Here is an 18,999-nt window from a genome sequence, read left to right on the forward strand (position 1 = left end):
GCCGCTCAGCGCCGTGCGGAGGACGGGGGTGAAATCTCTGTGGTCCTCTTCGTGGGCAGAGGGAAGACAATTTGGGCATCTTTCTTGCCCTTTGGGTGGTGAATTGTTGGGGTGTGAGCGTGGGAAAGCCTTTGCTCTTGCTGGGCAGTGTCCGTATGGCGTGGTGGGACCTGTCTTTGAGAAGAATCTTCAAAAATGGCATAGCAAGTAACTTTCATTTAAAAAAAATCACCATATAGAAACACATACATTTGTGTTAGCTTGGGCAGGATGGCTCTGAAGAGGTGTAAAGAAAGGATGTCCTTTCCAGCTTGTCATTCTATAGGTTAAAGACAACCCAATATGTCAAGTGAACCTTATTTTTCCAGCTATTGATTTATTTAAGATTTGAAGATCGATTAGATACCACCATCCAGCTCATACCATTACCAATGTTTTTTTGTCCCTAATCTACATCTTGGGACACTGCTGTTCACTTTCAGATGCATTGTGTCCCCTGGTTCCTGGCTGGAAAGGACAAAGAACTTTCTGCATAGTGTGAACTGCTTTGCAGCGCTGCTCTGCCTGCTCCCACCCATCTGCTGGCTGTCGTTGCTGTGTAACTGTACCAACCCACCTTCTAGGTGTCTTGCTGAGCACATCCTGGGCTCACTGAATAGGTGTCTAAATTATTCCTTATGATTCTATGATTCCCAGAGAAGACTTTACAAGCCTGAGCCATTCAGAACAGTAGGGTAATTCTCCCTTGCCCTGCATGTAATGTAAAGCCTCTCTGCAAAAGGGGAAGTTTCTCAGTGTCAGCAGGATGGAGATGAAGCTGTAGGTCAGTAAAATAGCTCATGTCAGGGAAAAGGTGTTGTTAAAGCTCTAAATAGGCTTGTAAAACAACAAAACCATATTTTGCTTTTGGTGACATTTGCATGCAGAGATGTCTTAGTGAATCTGAAACTCAAGAGAGGAGAATTTTGGGACAGTGACTTTTGTAACACAAGATGTGCTATATTAATACCATTCAGCCTCTCTTCTGAACTGTCATGGCATTACTTCCCTGGAACTGATCTCTGTTCATCAACCCAGTTTCTTTAATGATCACTTTGCTTCAGTTTCTTTGGCAAATGAGAGCTACTGGTGGTGCTGCAGTGTGCTTGTCTGCCTGGGAGTGACAATAAACTTGAGATGCGCTGGGCTGCTTAACATAAGTTAACATAACTTGTGTCTTCAGATAATATATAAAATATTCAGGCTGAATTCTGTTATTCATCCCAGGCAGGCATGGCAGGCCAGGTATTTTGGGTAAGAGAGAATGTGGGAGAGGTGTCCAGAGAGCCTCCAGAATGGGGTGCAAGTGCGTTCTTTGCTGAGAAGTGGGATGCCCAGAAAGATAAAGGTGATGGCTGGAACTGGGTGGGCAGCTGGAGACAGGAGAAGTACAAAAGCAGAGAAAATAAAGTGCAAATAAAAGAAGGAGGAGGGTGGGGAATGAACAGAACATGAGGAAGGCAGGGCATGCTTGTGCTTTCCCACATGTGTGCGTCGTTGTACTGCTGATCTGGTACAGCTGGGGGTAAGCAGAAGGTCAACATCCCTGATTTATTACTACTGCTTCTCAGGTGGGTGTGTTCCTTTGCCCTGAAATCCCCGTTAGTTCAGGATCCATGATAAGAGGTAGCCATTTAGTTCAGGGATACTCATAACAAAGAATAGGATGGGTCAGAAATGTAACAGGGGAAAATTTTCCGTTAGTCACTCTAATTTGTGTGTTTGGAAGCCAGATAGGTTTTCTTTTGCTCTTGTAAATATCTGTTTTGGAAATCAGCCAGTCAGTGAAAGTTTTAGGTTTTTTCCTTCCCTGCTGTCAAAAAAGGTTATTTTCTTTTGTTACTGTTTTGGCTTTTGGGTGAGGCTCAGTAGCCATAGCCCTGGAGCAAAGGCTTGTCCTGGGTATTATGTGTTCAGGTAACAAAAACTTGGGCTCCTGATGGAAAAGAGCTTGCAGCTTGGCATCCCTGTGGCTATGCTGTGACCACGCAAAAAAATCAAATCCCAGGGTGGACAAGGAGCATTGGGAGAGGCAGGTAGTGCTTTTCCTCCTGGGCTGTGTAAGAAACTTCCTCCCCTGCAGGGTCATCGCGTCTCCTTGGGGAGATCTGGGCAAAACCTGCTGGCTGCCTGGGTCTGGGCCAGAATTTGCCACTTAATTGTGATTGTGGATTATTTAAGTGGCCAAGTCCTACAAGTGAGGGTGCTGTATTCAAGATGTGTGTTCCCCTGGTTTGTGCACTTCCAGCTGGGTGGAACGTGGCATTGAATGTGATGCTCAGGAAGGTCAGAGCTGTGTCTACCCAGGACCGGTGCGTATGTCTGGCAGAAAAATCTCTTATGCAAAAACAGAGTTTCCAAAATATCCTCCCAGATTTTGAGGGCATGTTTCAGGTAGGGAGAACAGGCTTATGGTGGCCCTGGCCATGACAGCTGGGAATGCAGAAAGGATGCTAAAGTAGAAACTGAAAATCAGAGTGGAAAAAAACCTGAGAAGTTACATTTGTCATTTGTGGGTTGTTTGGTCTTTTTTTAAAGATTCTAGTCAGGTTTTTATTAGTTGTTTCTTTACAAAACCTTAATTTTCAATGAAAGGTTGTTTTGAATAACAAATGTTTTAGTTGCAAAAATGTCATCTGTGTGTAATGAATAATGAGATTGCATTTGCTACATATTTGAGACTGCGCTGGGGGGTAGGAGCCACTGTAGTGAAGTCGTTATCTGGGGCATCGGGTCCCCTGTCATTGCACACTCCAGTGTTGGAGTCAGGGTCCTGGATGTTGGATTGCAGCGTGTTTGTTTTGGTGGGCTTGAAGATGTGTTTTCACAGCAGAGACAGCATGGTAAATGCGGTCCCTAAGTGCAAACTGAACAATCTTGTTGAATTGCTGGTGTGTAATGGCTCTCAATGTATTAGAATAATCTTTTTTTCTTCAAGACTAATGTGTCAGTTCAGCCTTTTTTTTTTTTTTTTTTTTCTCCTCCTAAATGATTCTTTGTCTCGGGAAATCTTTCCTCACATCATGAGACGGATGGTTATCTCAGGGCATAACAAGGCCTTGAGTATTTCTCTCTTTACTCCATTTTTCTATGACTTAAGCTTGTGTTTCCATGGAGGGAGAATCATTCTACATTGTAGGAGGACAGTGAGGCTCTGAAACCAGAGGGGGAAATCCCATCAAAGCAGTCCCGCAGTTTAAACCCTCCGGCAGCAGTTTACATGGCTTGTTTTTATCATTCCCCTCTTTCTTATTTGGGATGGATTACTGGGATGCAGACCCTGGGTAACACTGACCTCTGTGCCCAAGGCTCAGAGGCGGTGTGGGCTGGAGGAAGAGCAGAAGGTGTGTGATGGAGGGAAGCCTGCTCTCCGAGCTTTGTGCTGCAAAGCTGAGCAGATCTGGCGTGTTAGTGTGACAGTATATAGAAAAGCCTGAGGGTGGGTGGTGTGTGGGTGAGGTGGGTGTAAACACCTTTCTGGCAGACCCAGCATCTTCTTATTTCTCAAGCAGGTGAAGCGTTTCCATTCCCTTGATTTCCTGAAGTGAGGGTGGTGATTAGAGGGATTGCTTGATTTGCTCAGGATGAAGGAGGGCACTGAAAGGATTTGATCTCAACCCTCTCCTTCCCCTATCCAACCACCGGTCCTAAAAACAGAGATTGGGAAGACAACTGAGTCATCGGGTCCTGCCTCGTGCTGTCATCCGCAGGGACATCTCCCCATCCCTCCGTGGAGCCGCGGGCTCTGCCTTGCAGCGAGTTCTCTCTCTTGCCCCCACTACCTCCTACTGGAAAGCTGTTCCAGAGCTTCGCCACTCTAATGGCGTGAAACGCACTTTTCATTTCTATGCTAAAAGTGGAAACTTGTTCCCGCACCTCCATTGCCCTCTCAAATATTGGTTTTTTTTTTTTTTTTTTTTCCCTCCAGGAATTTGCCAGCCCTTCTCTCTGGGCATAAGCAGAGTGGAGAGGTAAGCAGGAAAAAAAATAATCCCATAGCAGTTGTGTTTAGCTTGATGCCACTTCTTGCAGGGAAAAGGACTTTTTTTGAAATAAAGGAGGTTTAATGTGATGGTGTTTTCTGTCTGGTCCTGATGCCTGGGCTCCAGCAAAGCTGTGGGCTGCAGACAGTGAGCAGAGGGGGCTGCTGAGACCTGCCAGCTGAATAAAAAGACCTTTAGTGCCCTCACTGAAAAATTTTCCTACTTAGAGAGGAGTGCTGGTGGGAGGCTGTTTGGCTTCAGTTTTAATGTCTTTCATTGTTATTTTTAAACATACATGGCCAGGGTCTGTTTATTAACCTCCTAATCTTTCCCCAAAGTAAATAGCAACAGAACTTCAGTGCTGAACATGAGGTTCTCCTGGCTGGGGCTTTTAGGAATGAGCAGCAGCTTGCAGCAAGCAGAAAGGGCTTTTTGCTTGTGTCGATGGCACTAAAATCCCCGTGATTATGTCCCATATCCTAGGACATGAGTTACCTTTCTAGTGTAGAGTAAAAAAGGTTTTGCCTACCTGGAGAGGTCCTCCTCTCCCCTCTAATTAGTCTTTATCACCTCAAACAGGGGAGAGAGATCAGAAGAATCTGTTGAATCTCCATCCCAACAAAACACCAGCTCCCACCCAGCTGGTACAGCAGGGATGCAGCCAGGCAGCTAATTAAGGGTCAGGCCATCGTTTGTATGCTGGAGGATGTGCTAACGGGGTATTGCTGTGCATTGGCCATGTTCTTGCAGATATTCATCTTGGTTAGCAGTATGCTGTGTTATATGTAGTGCTAACTGTAGTTTAAGGCAAAAGGTGGAGAAGGGGCATCCGAGTAAGTTTTGGGACTCTTGACTTCTTGTTCTTTTCTTGTAGCTACTGTGAGCCTGCTGCCACTCAACTTCATGGGAATTTACTTGGTTTGATGCCATTTGCGGCTTTTCAAACTGGAACTCTATGTTTATATTCTGCATACAGGAAATATTATTTATTTTAAAAAATAAAATTCCACTGCCATACCACCTCTAGGCTTCTCTACTCTCCTTTTGGTTTGTATAAATTGTCCTATGTCTTATGTCTGGTTTTCTTGTTTGTTATTTTTCTGGGTCCAGCCTTTGTTTTTTCCCCCAGTGGGCTGTTCTTATGCTCAGTAATATTGGGTTCAAGCTGCAGAATTTGTTGTTCTGTGTGCTGGATTTTCCTGGGGCTTGTGGTGGAAAAAGGTGCTGGGTGGGGACATTAATTTCTGTGTGGCCCAAGTGTTTTAGTTTTGCTTTGGATGCTTCTCTAATTTCTGGCTGTGCCTTCCCTTCAGATGGATGAGATGGGAAAACACCACCCCAGTGTCCTTCTCCTGAAGTTAGTTTAGTTTAGCTTTGTTTATTTTTTTAAAATAAAGTTGTATCAGGTTTTTGTTTTGAAATTGATTGTGATCTGTTTATGAGTGACCATAGATCTTTACCACATTGGGCAGAGAAAGCCTTCTAAAGCTGGTATCAGTTGTTCTGGAGCAATGATGCTACGGGATAAGAGACTTTCTGCACTTACAACTGTGTCTCTGGTTTAATATTCCCCTTGCTCCTTGTTAGTTTTTATTCCTTTTGGCTTGACATTACGGAATAAAGTAATTTGTGTGGAACTTGGGCATGCCAGAGAGTTTTCATCAGGCTTCACTGCTTTTTGCTTGAAACTCTGGAGGCTTAGAAAAAAATCATCTTTTTGGGTAGCGCCCAAAAAAGGTCCAGATTATGATATCATGCCATTTTGGTGCACTTTTTTGGGCCCTGCCTGGATAAAGTGGCTTAAATAAGATTACTGAACTCCCCGGTAATGTCCAGCATGGGGAGCGTGTTCCAGCAGTTGAAGTGTCCGGCAGCAAGGTGGGCTTGAGCTGGACCTCAGCTCGCTGTGGGGAGGCGTTTGCACCACCAGCCGTACAGCCTGGGGACACTGGTTCACCAAACTGATGGTGCTGCCCCAAAGCTCACTTGTCTTGTATGAATAATTTCGTTTATTTATTTATTTCTTGTATGTGAATTTATTCGCGTGTTTGATAAGATGCCTTATCTTGAAGCCTGCATTGGCGCAGTTATTTGAAATGTTGGAGTCTGTGATGATGCCAAAGTCAGAGATTGCTGGCGTTATCTACCATGTTCCTGAGCTGAGATTTTTTCACGTTGCTTGTGCTGGAGAACAGAAATGAAGAGAGAGGGATGGTGATGTGCTTGGGGAGTGCCACAGCCACCGACAGCCCCAAGGCTTACGAAGGGCTTTGGAAGAGCATCCCTGCAGAAGCGGGGCTCACCCCAGCCAGCAGCCATCTGCCTGGGGATCTGCCACCGGTTCCTGCAGAAGACGTGTGGGTGTAGAGGTCTCATAGCGAGGTTTCTTCCAAAATGGTGTCACAAGTGCAGGGAGCGGGTGAGAAAGGGAAGGAGCACTGGGAGAGCCCTCCAGAAGAAGGAGTCGGGGAATGGAGGCTTCCAGGGGCAGAGTGGGGACATGGGCAGGTCGCAGGGAGGCACCAGCCCAGGGCTCGCCTGGGTCCGTAGTGCTCTGGCTTGTTCAGACCATGCTTAGAAGTGGCTTTTGGCTTTCAGCTCAAGTCCAGGAAAGGCCTGGGCTGGCTTGCTTTCTCAGTCAGATGTCTTCAGGCAAGAGAGCAAGAGCCATGAGAAATCTCTAGTAAATTATAGGAACAGGGACATTTCAGAAAGACTTCCCCTGGTAGATCAGTTGGTTCTGGGGGATTTCACTACTTGGTAACTTTTTGGATGGGGCTAACTGAGTGGTTGGGGCCTTAGAACTCTCCTCCTGCCTGGTGTTCCCTTGGCTCTAAAACAGTTGCCAAATTTGTGTAGTCCTGGGCTGTGGCTGCACCCAACCAGCTGAGCATCTACAACTCTTATGTCCCCCCTTGCCGCATGATTTTGGATTTAAGAGATATGTGTTTTTAAAACCAGAAGAGCAATGAAGAGGAAGTTGCTATTCATACCCAGCAGCAAAGTGACCTGCTGGTGTCGGGTCTGGTGTGTCGAGGGTGCAGCTCTGCCGTGGTGCTCCTCGGAGCTCGCTGTGGGATGGGCATGGACCTTGGGTGAGCGACTTGGTGGTTTTATATTTGCCAGGCTTGAGCTGTAGTCATTGGGGTCTTGCATGAGAATGGAAGACCATGTGGAACAGAAAAAAACCCCACCTTTATTTCTGACTGCTGGTGCCAGCCCTGTGCCGAGGGAGCTGCGGCTGGTGGGATTTGCAGCAGCTTGGGCATTGGCTCCCCTCTCCTGATGGGGACCTGGCCACATCCGATGAGGCTGCTCGTTTTGCTCATGGGTTTATATCTGAACACAGCCACCTCTGGGGAACCCAATTCATCTTCTCCAGGGTGTGCTGGGGGACCTTGGTGGCCATCCCCACGGGCAGGGGCTGGTGGCAGAGCTCCGTGCCCCATGCGGGGATGCTGCGTTGCCCCACGCCAGCCCGTGCTGCTGCGCTGACATAGCCAGGCCATTAAATATGGATAAGGAGGAGAAAGCGCGTTCCCTTGCTTTTTATAAATAATTGCTGTGCTGTGAGGAGTGAGTGTTTAGTGTAATTACTGCAGGGGAATAAACACATTAGGATGGTTTGTGAGAAGGGAAGACCTGCCCTTACCCCTCGACAGCCTGATGCGATGGGGTGGCTGGGGGCGTCCTACCCGGGTGGGTTTGGGGGAGGATGGGGTGAGGGGACCTCAGTCAGGAGGAGGCGGGGGATTTAGTGGCTGACACGGTGACTTGCAAGGAAGCTCTTTCTGCTGGGGCGCAGCTGGAATAGCAGGCGCTGACATTTGCTAGTCGCAGTTCAAACAAAGATCCCTGTATGGGCTTTATTGGCGAGGCGGCGCCAGGGACACTGGGGGATGTGTCCGACCCCTGCCCTCCTCCGGTTCCTCTCCGTCTCCCTGCGCTTCAGTCAGTGCCTCTGCCGAGGAGGAGTTTGGAGGCGAGGGACTTGTGTTGAAAGCGCTTTGTGTGAGACGTCAGCTCGGGGCTGTAAACAGCGCGTGGTTCTTCTCAGAGAAAGTACAGAGCTGCCGCGGGCGGCGTTTTTCCATTAAGGCGAGGGCTGGAAACCTCCTGGCATGGAGGGATGTGCTGCTGGGCGGCTGTAGCATGGGAGGAAAGTCTGTGGAGTGCTCCTGCTGTAAAGAAAATAAATAAAATAAAATAAAATAAAAAATATCAAGGCAAGGGAGCAGCATAGCGGTTTCCCTGAGCTGTTTGTTTTAACTGTGCAATTTCTGTTCCACCCGACGCTTGGGTGGGATTTACTGATAAAGATGGACGTTCACCTCCTCTCTTTGTCTGAGGATGGAGTGAGTTTTAGAGGTCTCAGGCATAGGCAGTTTTCTGTATATTGGGTTTTTGTGAATAACTCCTGCATTTGAGATTGCAAATCTCTTAATTGTTTGTGTAATTGGTGTAACTATCAATATAAACTAACACATATCTGCATTTTGCTTGTGTATTTATCTGATGCCTTTAAAATCAGGGAACTTGGACCTGATGACTCCTACTCCCCGGCCATGCTCTATCCTGCCCCATGCCCTTCCTCCTGCGCTGAATCCAGTAGACCAGTCAGGTGCAATTCTCTCTTGCTTGCTTGCTTTCAGACCCAGACTGGGCATCCCACAGCCTAGGGATCTTCATCTGCTTGAATTGTTCAGGAATCCATCGCAATATCCCACAAGTCAGCAAAGTGAAGTCCGTCCGTCTGGATGATTGGGATGATGCTCAAGTGGAGGTACGTGCATCGGAGACTTGAAGTGGCAGCGAGTTTGGGTTGCTGCATTTTGCCAGCAAAGCCCTAAAACAGAATCCTTTCTAAAGATGCCACAACAAACGTGATTTCAGAAAACACATCTAGATAATTCCTGAGTGTGGGCATGAGGTCCATGATGTTGATGGAAAAATGGAATAGCCATTTCACGAGGATGTTACGAGGGCTTCCCCCACCCCTGTAAAAATGTCAATGAAACAGAGTGTGCAGAAATTACTGATTTTAAATGAATTGCCTTCTGTTTCTCGCATTAACTCTAGCCTAGACGGTAGGCTAGACCTCTGGTCTACCACCCCTGCCCAGCTCAGCGGTTTCTGGCTTGGTTCCACTTAGTGCTGAAGACTTTTAAACTCACATCACGAAGAACTGAACCCTCACAGTATAAATTTTTGATGCCACACACCTGCCTAAGTTGGATGATGTTACTGAAGGCAAGCCTACCCAAGAAACCCATGTACTAGGGCTCTTGATGTCTTTAAAGGCATGAAAAACACTACTGATTATTGATCTTCATCTTGTGTGTTGTAGATTTGAGGTTTTTCTGAAAGCCACAGCCTGTGGAGTCATGTGTTTTATGAGGAAAATAGGCCTTTGTGTTGCATGGTTTTCCCTTCCTGGATTTTTTTTTTTTTTTTGAGAATGGATTGAATATGTAAACTCGAGAAGCTCAAAAATGTGAAAATAATGAAAAAAAAAATCTTAGGGGGAAAGAAAGAAGAAAAAAAGCTTAGCTGCTTGTTATGCTTGGATGCTTGACATTTGATACAAGACAAAACATATTTGGCATGGCTGCCTGGAAAAGGATGGGGTTTTTACACTCATAAAGTGATTTTCATTAAATAAAATTTATGAATAGGGAAATATTGGGGTTTTTTTTGCAGTGTTCTCAACTAGCCATTTTTATACAAGACCAGAAGGAAAGGAGGGCTGTCAGGGCAGGCAGAATCTATTTATTTATTTATTTATTTTCAATACCTCAAGCTCCTTTCTGAGGTTGCTGGCATGGGTTTGCAAAAATAAAATTGTCCTTTCAGAACAAGTGATGTGATCCAAAGCAAAAGGGTTTATTGCCAGAGACTGTTACCTTGCTGGAGCCATAACATGCGGAGACTTAGTGTTGGGTTTTGCCCTCTGGTTGCCTCATTTCTCTGCTGGATTCCCCGGGGAGCCATCTCATTCCCATGCCTAAGAATGGGAAATGCCACTGCGTGCTGCCTGCTGCTCCCATGGTGGGGACCAGTGGGGATTGTGCACGTGTGACTGGGACACAGATCTGTCCCCAGTGTCATATTAAACTCTAGGAGCCCTGGAAATAATGATCAATATTAATTTCTGAGCCCCGGGTTTGCAGGCACAGCCTTTACAGCGTCCCTTCTGTGCACAGTCCCGGGGAAGCCTCTCAGTAAATGAACAGGGGCCCCATCCCAGTGATTTTATTACTCTCTAGAAGCAAAAGAGGACAAGGGAAAATACCATTAACGTTTTTTTAATTCTATTTTTTCTTTTTTTTACAGTTTATGGCCGCGAATGGAAACAATGTAGCAAAAGCAAAATATGAATCTAAAATGCCACCGTTTTATTACAAGCCAACATTTCTTGACTGTCAGTAAGTAAATACCTTTGCTGGTAAACACCATTTACTTGTTTGTGCAGCTGCAGCCTCTGTAATATTTTAGTTTTATTTTAGTTTTAGCATGATACTTTTTTTTTTTTAGCCACAAGGAAGGTTTCATTTATAAAAAGCCCTGAAAAATCTTTGTTCTTCTGCACGCATCTGGGAATAACGTGTGGGATCTTATTAAATAAGTACAGTTGCAATGATGCAGGGAAGTAAATAGTTCATCTGTTCCCCAGACTCCTCCAAGTTTCTAAGGCCAGAAAAATGCCAATTTCTACCCATTGATTTCTCTACCTTTTCAAATAGCCCTTCTGCATCAAAACTTAACTTGCTTATCTGTTCTGTGAGATGCTCGGTTACTTATAATGCAAAACGGCTGGGATTTAGTGCCAGGGTGCTTTATTTATTTTTTTTTTTTTTTTGCCTAAGTGACAATCTCCTCTGTGAAGATATTGAAAACATATTGTCTCCCACACAGTGTAGAGTAAACCTCCCTCGTGAACTGGGGCAGACTTTGTAGACCAGGAGGGCTGAGCAGCTGGGACATGCTGTACTGTCCAGGGAGTGAGAAGATGAACGGAAATTGGTTTTATAGGGTCCAGTCCTTCAGAGTACCCAGGGGTTTTGTGTCTTTGTAAAACCAATCTTCACAGAGGGTCTGGAGGGCATAGTTGCCAGAGCCAGTACTTTACTGTTAGCAAACTGGTGAGTACTGGTCCCTGAGATCCCTCCCAGTATTGCGGCTTTAACTGGGTGTCACTGGTTGACGATGGAGGGGTGGTTCATCAGCGTGGCTGTGGTGTGATAACCGTGTGCAAGGCTCTGAGCAGCCAGATGCTGTATTTGAGCATCATAAGAAGTGCCCAAAACAGAAGTACTGGAGGGGTTCATAGGGTTCCCTGTGGGAGATACTGGCCTTCGGGCAGGAAGGCTCTGCTCTGTTCCCAGACCTGAAATAGTACTGGAGGTGGGCCAAAGGGTTCGTGAGTGACTTTAGCTACACTTGTGGTGACTTTATCTACATTTTTGATCTTCTTGTAATAGCTATTAGGAAGAGTTATTGCCTTCCTACATCATGTAAGAAGTCTCTTGTAGAAAGACAAGAGGGCACCTGTCATGTGTGTGAAGTGTCTTGGAGATGCATCCATTACCCACTATTTGATGATGCTCAGATGACACATCTGGGAAGGCCCAGGTGTGAGCAGCGCTGCCTGGCCTGAAAATGAAAAAAACATCCATTTATGCTATGTTCCCAGATCTTGGTTTTTATCTAAAATGGCTTCTGGCAGCAGCTTCCATGGTTCCTACAATTTACAGAAATGATTTGAGGATTGGCAAAGCCACCGTGTGTTGTGGAGGGGCACGCTCTGAGTGCGTTGTGATTATCTTGCTAGGATTATTTTTCTCAAGGAAGAAAAGCCCCAGCCTCTTAGTTTTCCTGTTGATGGAATACCTAGGAATACCTGCAAAAAACCAACGAACTAACCAACCAAAGAAAAAACAGAAAAACCCCCAAACAGGCTCTTTGTTCATTTGAAGCTTCTTCATTTTATAATTCTTTTTTCTGGAATCCCTCTACTTTGGTTGCTTGAAGAATTGCAAGGTTTGGAGCAAGAGGGAAGAAGTGCTCCAGTGCCAGCTTGTCCTTTTTTTCTTCTTGCCTGTGATGTTTGTTTGCTTGGAAAATAGGTGGTGTCTGACTGCTGCATCTGGCTTCTGCATCCTCCAGAAACCCCGTTGTGGCTTCCTGGCTCTGTCAGACACTTGGTGAAGGTTAGGGAAGTTGGAGGGATGCTCTGGAATTGCCCAGGGAGAATTTACCAGCTGTGCATAGGCAAAAAATACCCACCCACCCAACCAAAAAAAATAAAAAATCCCCTCTGTCCTCTCCTCTCATCTTCTGGCTGCCAGCATCTTGGCCCGTGCATCAGGAGCAGCGAGCAGAGCAGCCAGTACCCCTGGGGAGTCCCTGAGGCTGAAATGAATCCCAGACTCGGGAATGTTCCTACACCACCACAGCGTTGGCCCCGAGAGCCTTGGGCGTGGAACTTAAACCACAAAAACCCTCTTTGTATGGTCACGGGTGGTCACAGCCCAGCTTTGTACACCAGGGCAGCAGGCTGAGAGCTGGAAACCAGCCTGTTCTGGGGCAGGTACGCTGCAAGCACGTGGCTGAGCTTTGAGTCACCAGGGAGCAACAGAGGTAGCGTTGCTTTTGGGTAAAAACAAGGGGAAAAGGCTTTGTTCAGCCGTATGCTTGGCTGAAAACTGACAGAAGAAGATGGAGACAAGCTCTTACTGGGTTTTTGCAGTACTGGAAGTACATCCATGTCCTCATCCAATACTTAACATTTTCTGTTGCCTTTTTGCTTGATTCGGGAACACAGAGCATCGTTCTGCGGAGCTGTGTCTGAGCTCCAGTGCATCTCTCCGCTTCTCTCTCCGTGCTTGGATTAGTGGGAGCTACATCTGCTACTCATGCAGAGCACTTAAATATACTGACTGCCAGGATGTTTGAGTGCCTTGATAGGAAAAATGGGGCAGAATGAAATAGCATGAGTTGTGCTGGGTGGTTGTCTTATCTGGAACGAGATGAGACATCAGTCAGAGAGAGGATGTATCTCAGTGAAGCTGGCATCTTGAGTCATCTGTATAGTCATCTGAAGAGGAAGAGTTATTAGCAGAAGAGGCTTATTGTATTACGGTACAATTAAAATGTGTGGAGAGAAAATTGCCAAGTAAACCCTGGATCTTTTTTTTCTTTATTGTTTAAATTTTTGTTAATTTGGTAGAGGAGCTACCAAGCCCACCACGAAGGTGTCTGAAGGTCAGTCTGGTCCCCTCCCCTCCTATGCACAGCGATGATGGTGCTCAAGGATGCAAACTTCTCACCTGATCTCCTCTTCCTCTGAGACCTCCTTTTGCTGGTACTTTAATGCTTCATGTCCAGAGTGGTACCGTTGAGTGTTTTGCTCAGGCTGCTACTTACTAATGAGGGTCTTCATGTTTTACATCCAGGGCTTTCAGAAGTGCCCAGTGTCTTGGGTGTAAAGCGTGAGGAGCGGCAGTGTGACCTCTTGGAGTGGCTGCTCACCAGTTCCCAAGTGGTGGAGCCTCCTGTGATGGCTCAAACTGGGCACTCGGCCTCAGGAGGTCTCTGCCTGAGCATCGATCTCTGCCGTCAGCCTGAGATCTGCCCGCTCCTTCAGTCCCAGCCTGCCCCAGGGTCTTCTCTGCTTGTCGTTCCTTTTCTCTTTGTTGTTAGCTCGTCAGCCTGTTAATTCATATTGATTCCTGTAATTTCCAAAGGAAATTGCTACAAGGTTAAGATAGTACTGGCACAGATTGTTTCCTACATGTTTTTAATCTCTGCTTAACCATTCTGAAAAATAGCGTTGTGGTGAACTGGACCGTGCCTGTAAAACAACCCAACGCGAAAGGAGCCAGTTAGCATTTTAATTGAGCATGTTAGGATTTTGCATACTCAAATTCAGCTTTAACTTCTTCAAATCCATAATGCAAGGTTTTTATGCCTTGATAGCCAAAGCCCTGTCTTTTTGCTCTCCTCCAGAAGCTTGCCATTGGCCACTGGTCTTGAGGGAGTGGATGGGACATCACTGGCACGCCTCTGCAAGCTGGGATGATGCACAGAGCGCCTAAAGCAGCCCCCCAGCTGTCTCATCCCTCCACAAAGCCATTTAAAAGCAAGTCCTCACAGCGGGGACTTACCAGATAGAAAAAGATGCAGAGGCAGAGTGTGAAGCCAGACAGGCTTTTAGTCTGTGCTGTGATGGCTCTCCTTGCCGTCTGAGCAAAAATTTGGACTCGGACTTTAAATTTCATTTAAAAAGTTGTTTGACAGAAACTTGGCATCGCTGTGGCCACAGAGCTGCCTGTGGAAAGCAGATTGGTTTTTGCTGGAAAAACCTCTGACAAACTCCAGAAGCTACAAATTTGGGGTTTGGAAATGACATTTCTGGATGACGTTAATTTCTTTTGTCTTTGTTGGACTCGGTGGCTCACAAAGATGCAATCAGAGAGTGGTGGTGGATGGTGTTTGGTATCTTCTGGGCCACTTTCACCTCTGGCTGGGGCTTCTTGTCTGTCACACATCTTCAAAAAGTCACAGCGGCCGTCTGCGGTGTGTGCACTGGGGTGTATCCCAGGAAAGCCAGCCCAGCTGAGAGCCTTGGGTAACAATAAACTGGAGGCTCTAAGTTTGGCTGGCCAGCGCTCCTCCACAGAGCTCGGTGAAGCCACGCAGCCACGGTTTGATGTTAAGCTGCTTGAGCAGCTTTTCCCATGGTGTTTTTTTGCTGCAAAACTGTTCCACTGGCTTCTCCTGAAACCTTCCTTGCTGGCCCTTTGACAAGAGCACTTGTTTTCATGTGGGTGGCCAGGCAAGCAAACAAGCACCTCAAATGAGATTTGGAGCTCTTGGTGTTGGAAGTGCTTTGTCAGCCTCCGGACCTGCCGCCTCCCAGTGCAGCCCAGTCCTGTTCCATTCAGGGGATGAATTTCCCTTATTCTGTTCGAAATGTGTTTTTTTTTCCTTAGGGTTTTTGATGTTTTATCTTTTTCCTTTGCTCCCAGGTTTTTATCTTGATAATTGCAAAGATCTTTCTGTTCTAATTGCCAAAAAATGACACAATCCCTGTAACCAGCAGCCTGCCAGACTTTAGGTGGGCTGGTAAAGCTTCTGGACTTGATCCCGAAAGCTGTGCATCTCTGCAGTTCAGGAATGATGCACTTCTATTTTTCTAACAAATGTATTTGCTACATTATCCCATGATCAGAAATGCAATAACATACCATGAGGCTGTTGCTACAGTCCATTCTGTTCACAGAACTCTGGTTGAAATCAAAGAGGGGGGTTTGGATGGAGGGGGTGGTGTCCACCCCGGGTTATTTACACACACATTCACCTCAGGAGAAATACATTTCAACTAAAACACAGAAACAGGTGTTTAAAAGGCCCCTGAAGGCATACTTAAAATGAATGGAGATCAAGTGTGAAGTCCCCTGAGAATGGTGGAGCAGACTGTATGGCTTGGGGGACCTCTGGGTGGTCCCTGCCCCTCAATTGCTCTCAGATCCCATAGATACCAGGACCAATTCCTGCTCCTGTTTGAAGTCATCCAGGCTGTGCCGCTGAAACTAGGGTCTAACACCAGACTCAGAAGCAGCTTGTTATGGCAGGGTTGCCTCCAGTCCATGAGAATGACCATGGTCAAGTCCCTGCTCGGCTTCTGTGTTGCACTGAAGGGAGATGCTGGACTCCTCGCCGTCCTCGTCGGGTTTTTGTTTCGGTTTCTTTTGCTGAAGTTGTTCCACTTTCTATAAATAACCACTGGAGCAGAAGCCGCGGCTACTGGCCTTGCGCTGCGTTGTCCTAACCGTGGGCTGCTCTTGGTGTATCTCGGCTTTTGGGAAATTGTTGCTGAAAGGGCCTGGGTTTGTGGTGGTGAGGAAAGGGGAAGAACATGCGAGCTGTCGCAGTGCTTGCTGTGAGCTGGGAGAGTGGCACAGCGGAGTCCTGCCTGCCGTGGGAATCGCCATCGGAGCCACTCCTGTTCTGGCCCAAATGCTGGGAGAGGTCACTTAGGGCTTTTGCAGCCCGTCAGGATACCCCTTTGGGCGCGGTGCCTCGTGGCTGCCCGGTTTGTGCTCTCTTGCGCAAAAGCTGCGGAGATGCTGAGCCATCACGGCAAATAGGCCACTGCAGAGCGTGTTCCCTAAGGCATGGGGCCAGCAGAGTGTATCTGTTGTACGATCTGCATTACACAGCAGCACAGTTTTCCCACTGCTGCACATGAACCTTAATTTATACAGTATTTAAACATTCGTCCTGGAAGGCTGACTTTCAGAGACTCGGAACAGCTGCAGCTCCTGATGAATCCACTGAAATAAGCTGGAGCCAAGGGTGGTGTGAATTTTCTTCCTTCTAGTTAAATCCCTAATTGTCTCGTTGAAAAGGTCCAAGTTTGGCTGCGGTGATAACAAGCTGCCTCCAGCAGCGAGGCTGGAAAAATTGCAAGTAATTAAAAAATTTAAGTATTTGTGTTGATTTTATGATTAAATTTTGGTAGCTTTTTTGGAGTGGCAGAAGAAACAGGAAATTAAGAGCCACCTTTTGGGTCATCGGTCTTCTGCGTTTGCAGGCTACCGTGTTGTGGATATCAGATCCAGAAAGAGCATCCTGCTCAACCCAAAGAGCCTCCTTGCACGCTTCTACAAAACGCATCTGAACCTCCTGGGATGAGCTGAGGATGGGTTGTACCCAAAGCAGAGGGTGGCACAGGGTGACAGCAGAAGGGAGATGGGTGTTCATCTGCAGGGTTCACAGTCAAACTTGCAGATGTGTGTGTGACAACTAAAGATCAGGCATGAAAACAGGAACAGAAGGGGGAAAGGCAGAGCTGGTGCATTATTTCTGTTACAGCAGAAGCTCACAGCTGTGGTGCTCCCTGAGCATCGTGGGAGAAGGCTGGTGCCCCAACCAAGGAGGTGAAACAATGGATGGGACATGATATGTGTAATTATTTCCTTCTTTACTGCCAGGAAACCAATTACAGGCACAGTTCTTGTGGAATTAGTGTCTTGCAGATTTGATGAATGTTTGCTTTACCTGCAGATGAGTTTTCATAAGCAGCGTTAGTACGGTTATCTTCCTTGAGCATTTCTGGAATGTGTCTGCTGAAAAGATAGCATTAAATTTGCATGGGCAGCAAAAAAAGAAAAGGTAATTAAGCATATCAACAGTTTTCATTGGCAGAGAAGTTGAAGTGTTGAAGTGTGATGGGTTTTACACAGCACGCCCGATGCTGGGGGATCTTTTACTGTCATCAGTGTAGGCTACTTTGAGATGTCTGCTGTGAAGCTGGGATGACACATGCCTTTATTTCTGCATGTGCTTTCTGCCTGCTTGGGCTATTTAAGGTTCTAGGGCAATTAAGAACGAAGTGCAGTTAAAAATGGTTTGAAGGAATTTCTAGCATATTCTAGATCTAAACTATTCGATTAGGTCCAGCATTCACGCTAAAATAAAACAGCAAAAAATATTTATAGTTTTTGAGGTATTTTTTCCTTTTTGGAAGTTAAGGTCTTGGTGTATAAATCATTGGTATAATTTTCAACATGAAAAATAAAGGACTTCGTAGTAGGCATGTTTCGTGCCGTGCATCATGGATTTCTTCCTTGGGTTTAGCAGTACAGGCGATGGGTTTGGAAGAGCTCAGCCAGGTGGGTTCTCCCCACCCGCCGGTGTTTGGGTCCTGTGTTCCACATCCTCACCCAGCAATGTTCTCCTGGTCTGCTTGAGACTTTGTCACTTTTCACACGCCAGTTCCTTCCAAGAAGTCGTCTAGGGCCTGGGATATAGTTTTCCCATGTCCCTTTCATTTTGAATAATTTAGAATTCCTGTTGTTCCTAGTTTGGGAGGTGCGTGACACCCTGCAGCCAGCTCTGTGTTCACTGGGTCAGGAGTGTCACCAGTCCTTGGGCTGGGTTTTCCCTTGTCATTACAAGTGTGATTTTGATGTGACACGTCACAATTCTTTCCAATAGCTGTACGTGTGTGACCAGGAGACAACATCTCTGCAGCTTTGGCTGCTGAAAGGCCATCGTGTACCCGCATTGCACAGGGCACACCCAATTTCTGCTTCCATACTGATGGCTTCAGGGCAAAGATGTTTTTCTTTTGTATGTGGTTTGTTTTTTTTTTTCATTTACTGAAGAATATAGTCAGAGGAAATTAGATTTAAAGTCATTAATATACTGAGGGAATTTTGTACAGAGGCTGGTTGGGGGGGTGGGAATGGGTTATTCTGCTAAATTAGTAAATTTTATTAAATAGGTTTCCAGTAACATTGGATGTACAAGGAGACAATTTATTGTTTTCCAGCAGGAAACAGAAGAAACCCTTGACTCCAGCCTGTACAACGCCATTTTTGGAAGACTTTTTTAAATCACTCTTGTATTTTGATTGAAGAATTAATGATTCTGGATTCTTCCTTAGTGTATCTTGGACCATGTTTCCTTTTCTTTGTGTTTTTTTTTCCAGACTGCTGCGGGAACAGTGGATCAGAGCCAAATACGAACGAAAAGAGTTCATTCACAGCGAGAAGCAGGAACCTTATTCTGCAGGTAGCGAAAGACACTTTTGGCAGATAAGTTTTTTGATGTCCAGCACATTCAATTTTTTTCATCTCTGTTTGTATGCTCTTTATATTGATTATTGCTTGTATGTCACTTTTTTCATGTCCAGCACGTTCCATTTTTTTTTGTCTCTATGTTCTTTATATTGATTATTGCTTGTATGTCACTAAGTAGGAGGAGAAGGTGTGGTCTTTTGGGAAAGATCCCTCCCAGCCTTCACTGCATTTGGTTGGGAATATTGGGAATAGTAATACCTGATGGAAACAAATTGGGTATCGAGAGTTTTTCTGTTGAATTCCAAGGGCTGTTCACCACCAGCAGGTCATAGTATCAGTGAGCTTGTTTCTGGGAGTGGGAGGCATGAAGCTGTATTGAAACGAAG

At 46.0% G+C, this 18,999-nt stretch overlaps 1 protein-coding gene across 1 annotated transcript in view; it reads left to right on the top strand.

The window, feature by feature from the left end:
• Positions 1 to 8,587: 8,587 nt before the first annotated feature.
• The window catches only part of LOC104470514 (arf-GAP with dual PH domain-containing protein 1-like), a gene marked incomplete at its 3' end in the record, with an annotated part of 36,522 nt that continues 26,110 nt past the window's right edge, over positions 8,588 to 18,999 (top strand). Inside the window, 4 exon segments of the mRNA XM_010085469.1 lie at positions 8,588 to 8,651; positions 8,654 to 8,805; positions 10,356 to 10,447; positions 18,523 to 18,605. Coding sequence (XP_010083771.1) covers positions 8,588 to 8,651; positions 8,654 to 8,805; positions 10,356 to 10,447; positions 18,523 to 18,605 — 391 coding nt within the window.

Source organism: Pterocles gutturalis, unplaced genomic scaffold (genome assembly GCF_000699245.1).
Source record: "Pterocles gutturalis isolate BGI_N339 unplaced genomic scaffold, ASM69924v1 scaffold7390, whole genome shotgun sequence".
Lineage (NCBI taxonomy): Eukaryota > Metazoa > Chordata > Aves > Pterocliformes > Pteroclidae > Pterocles > Pterocles gutturalis.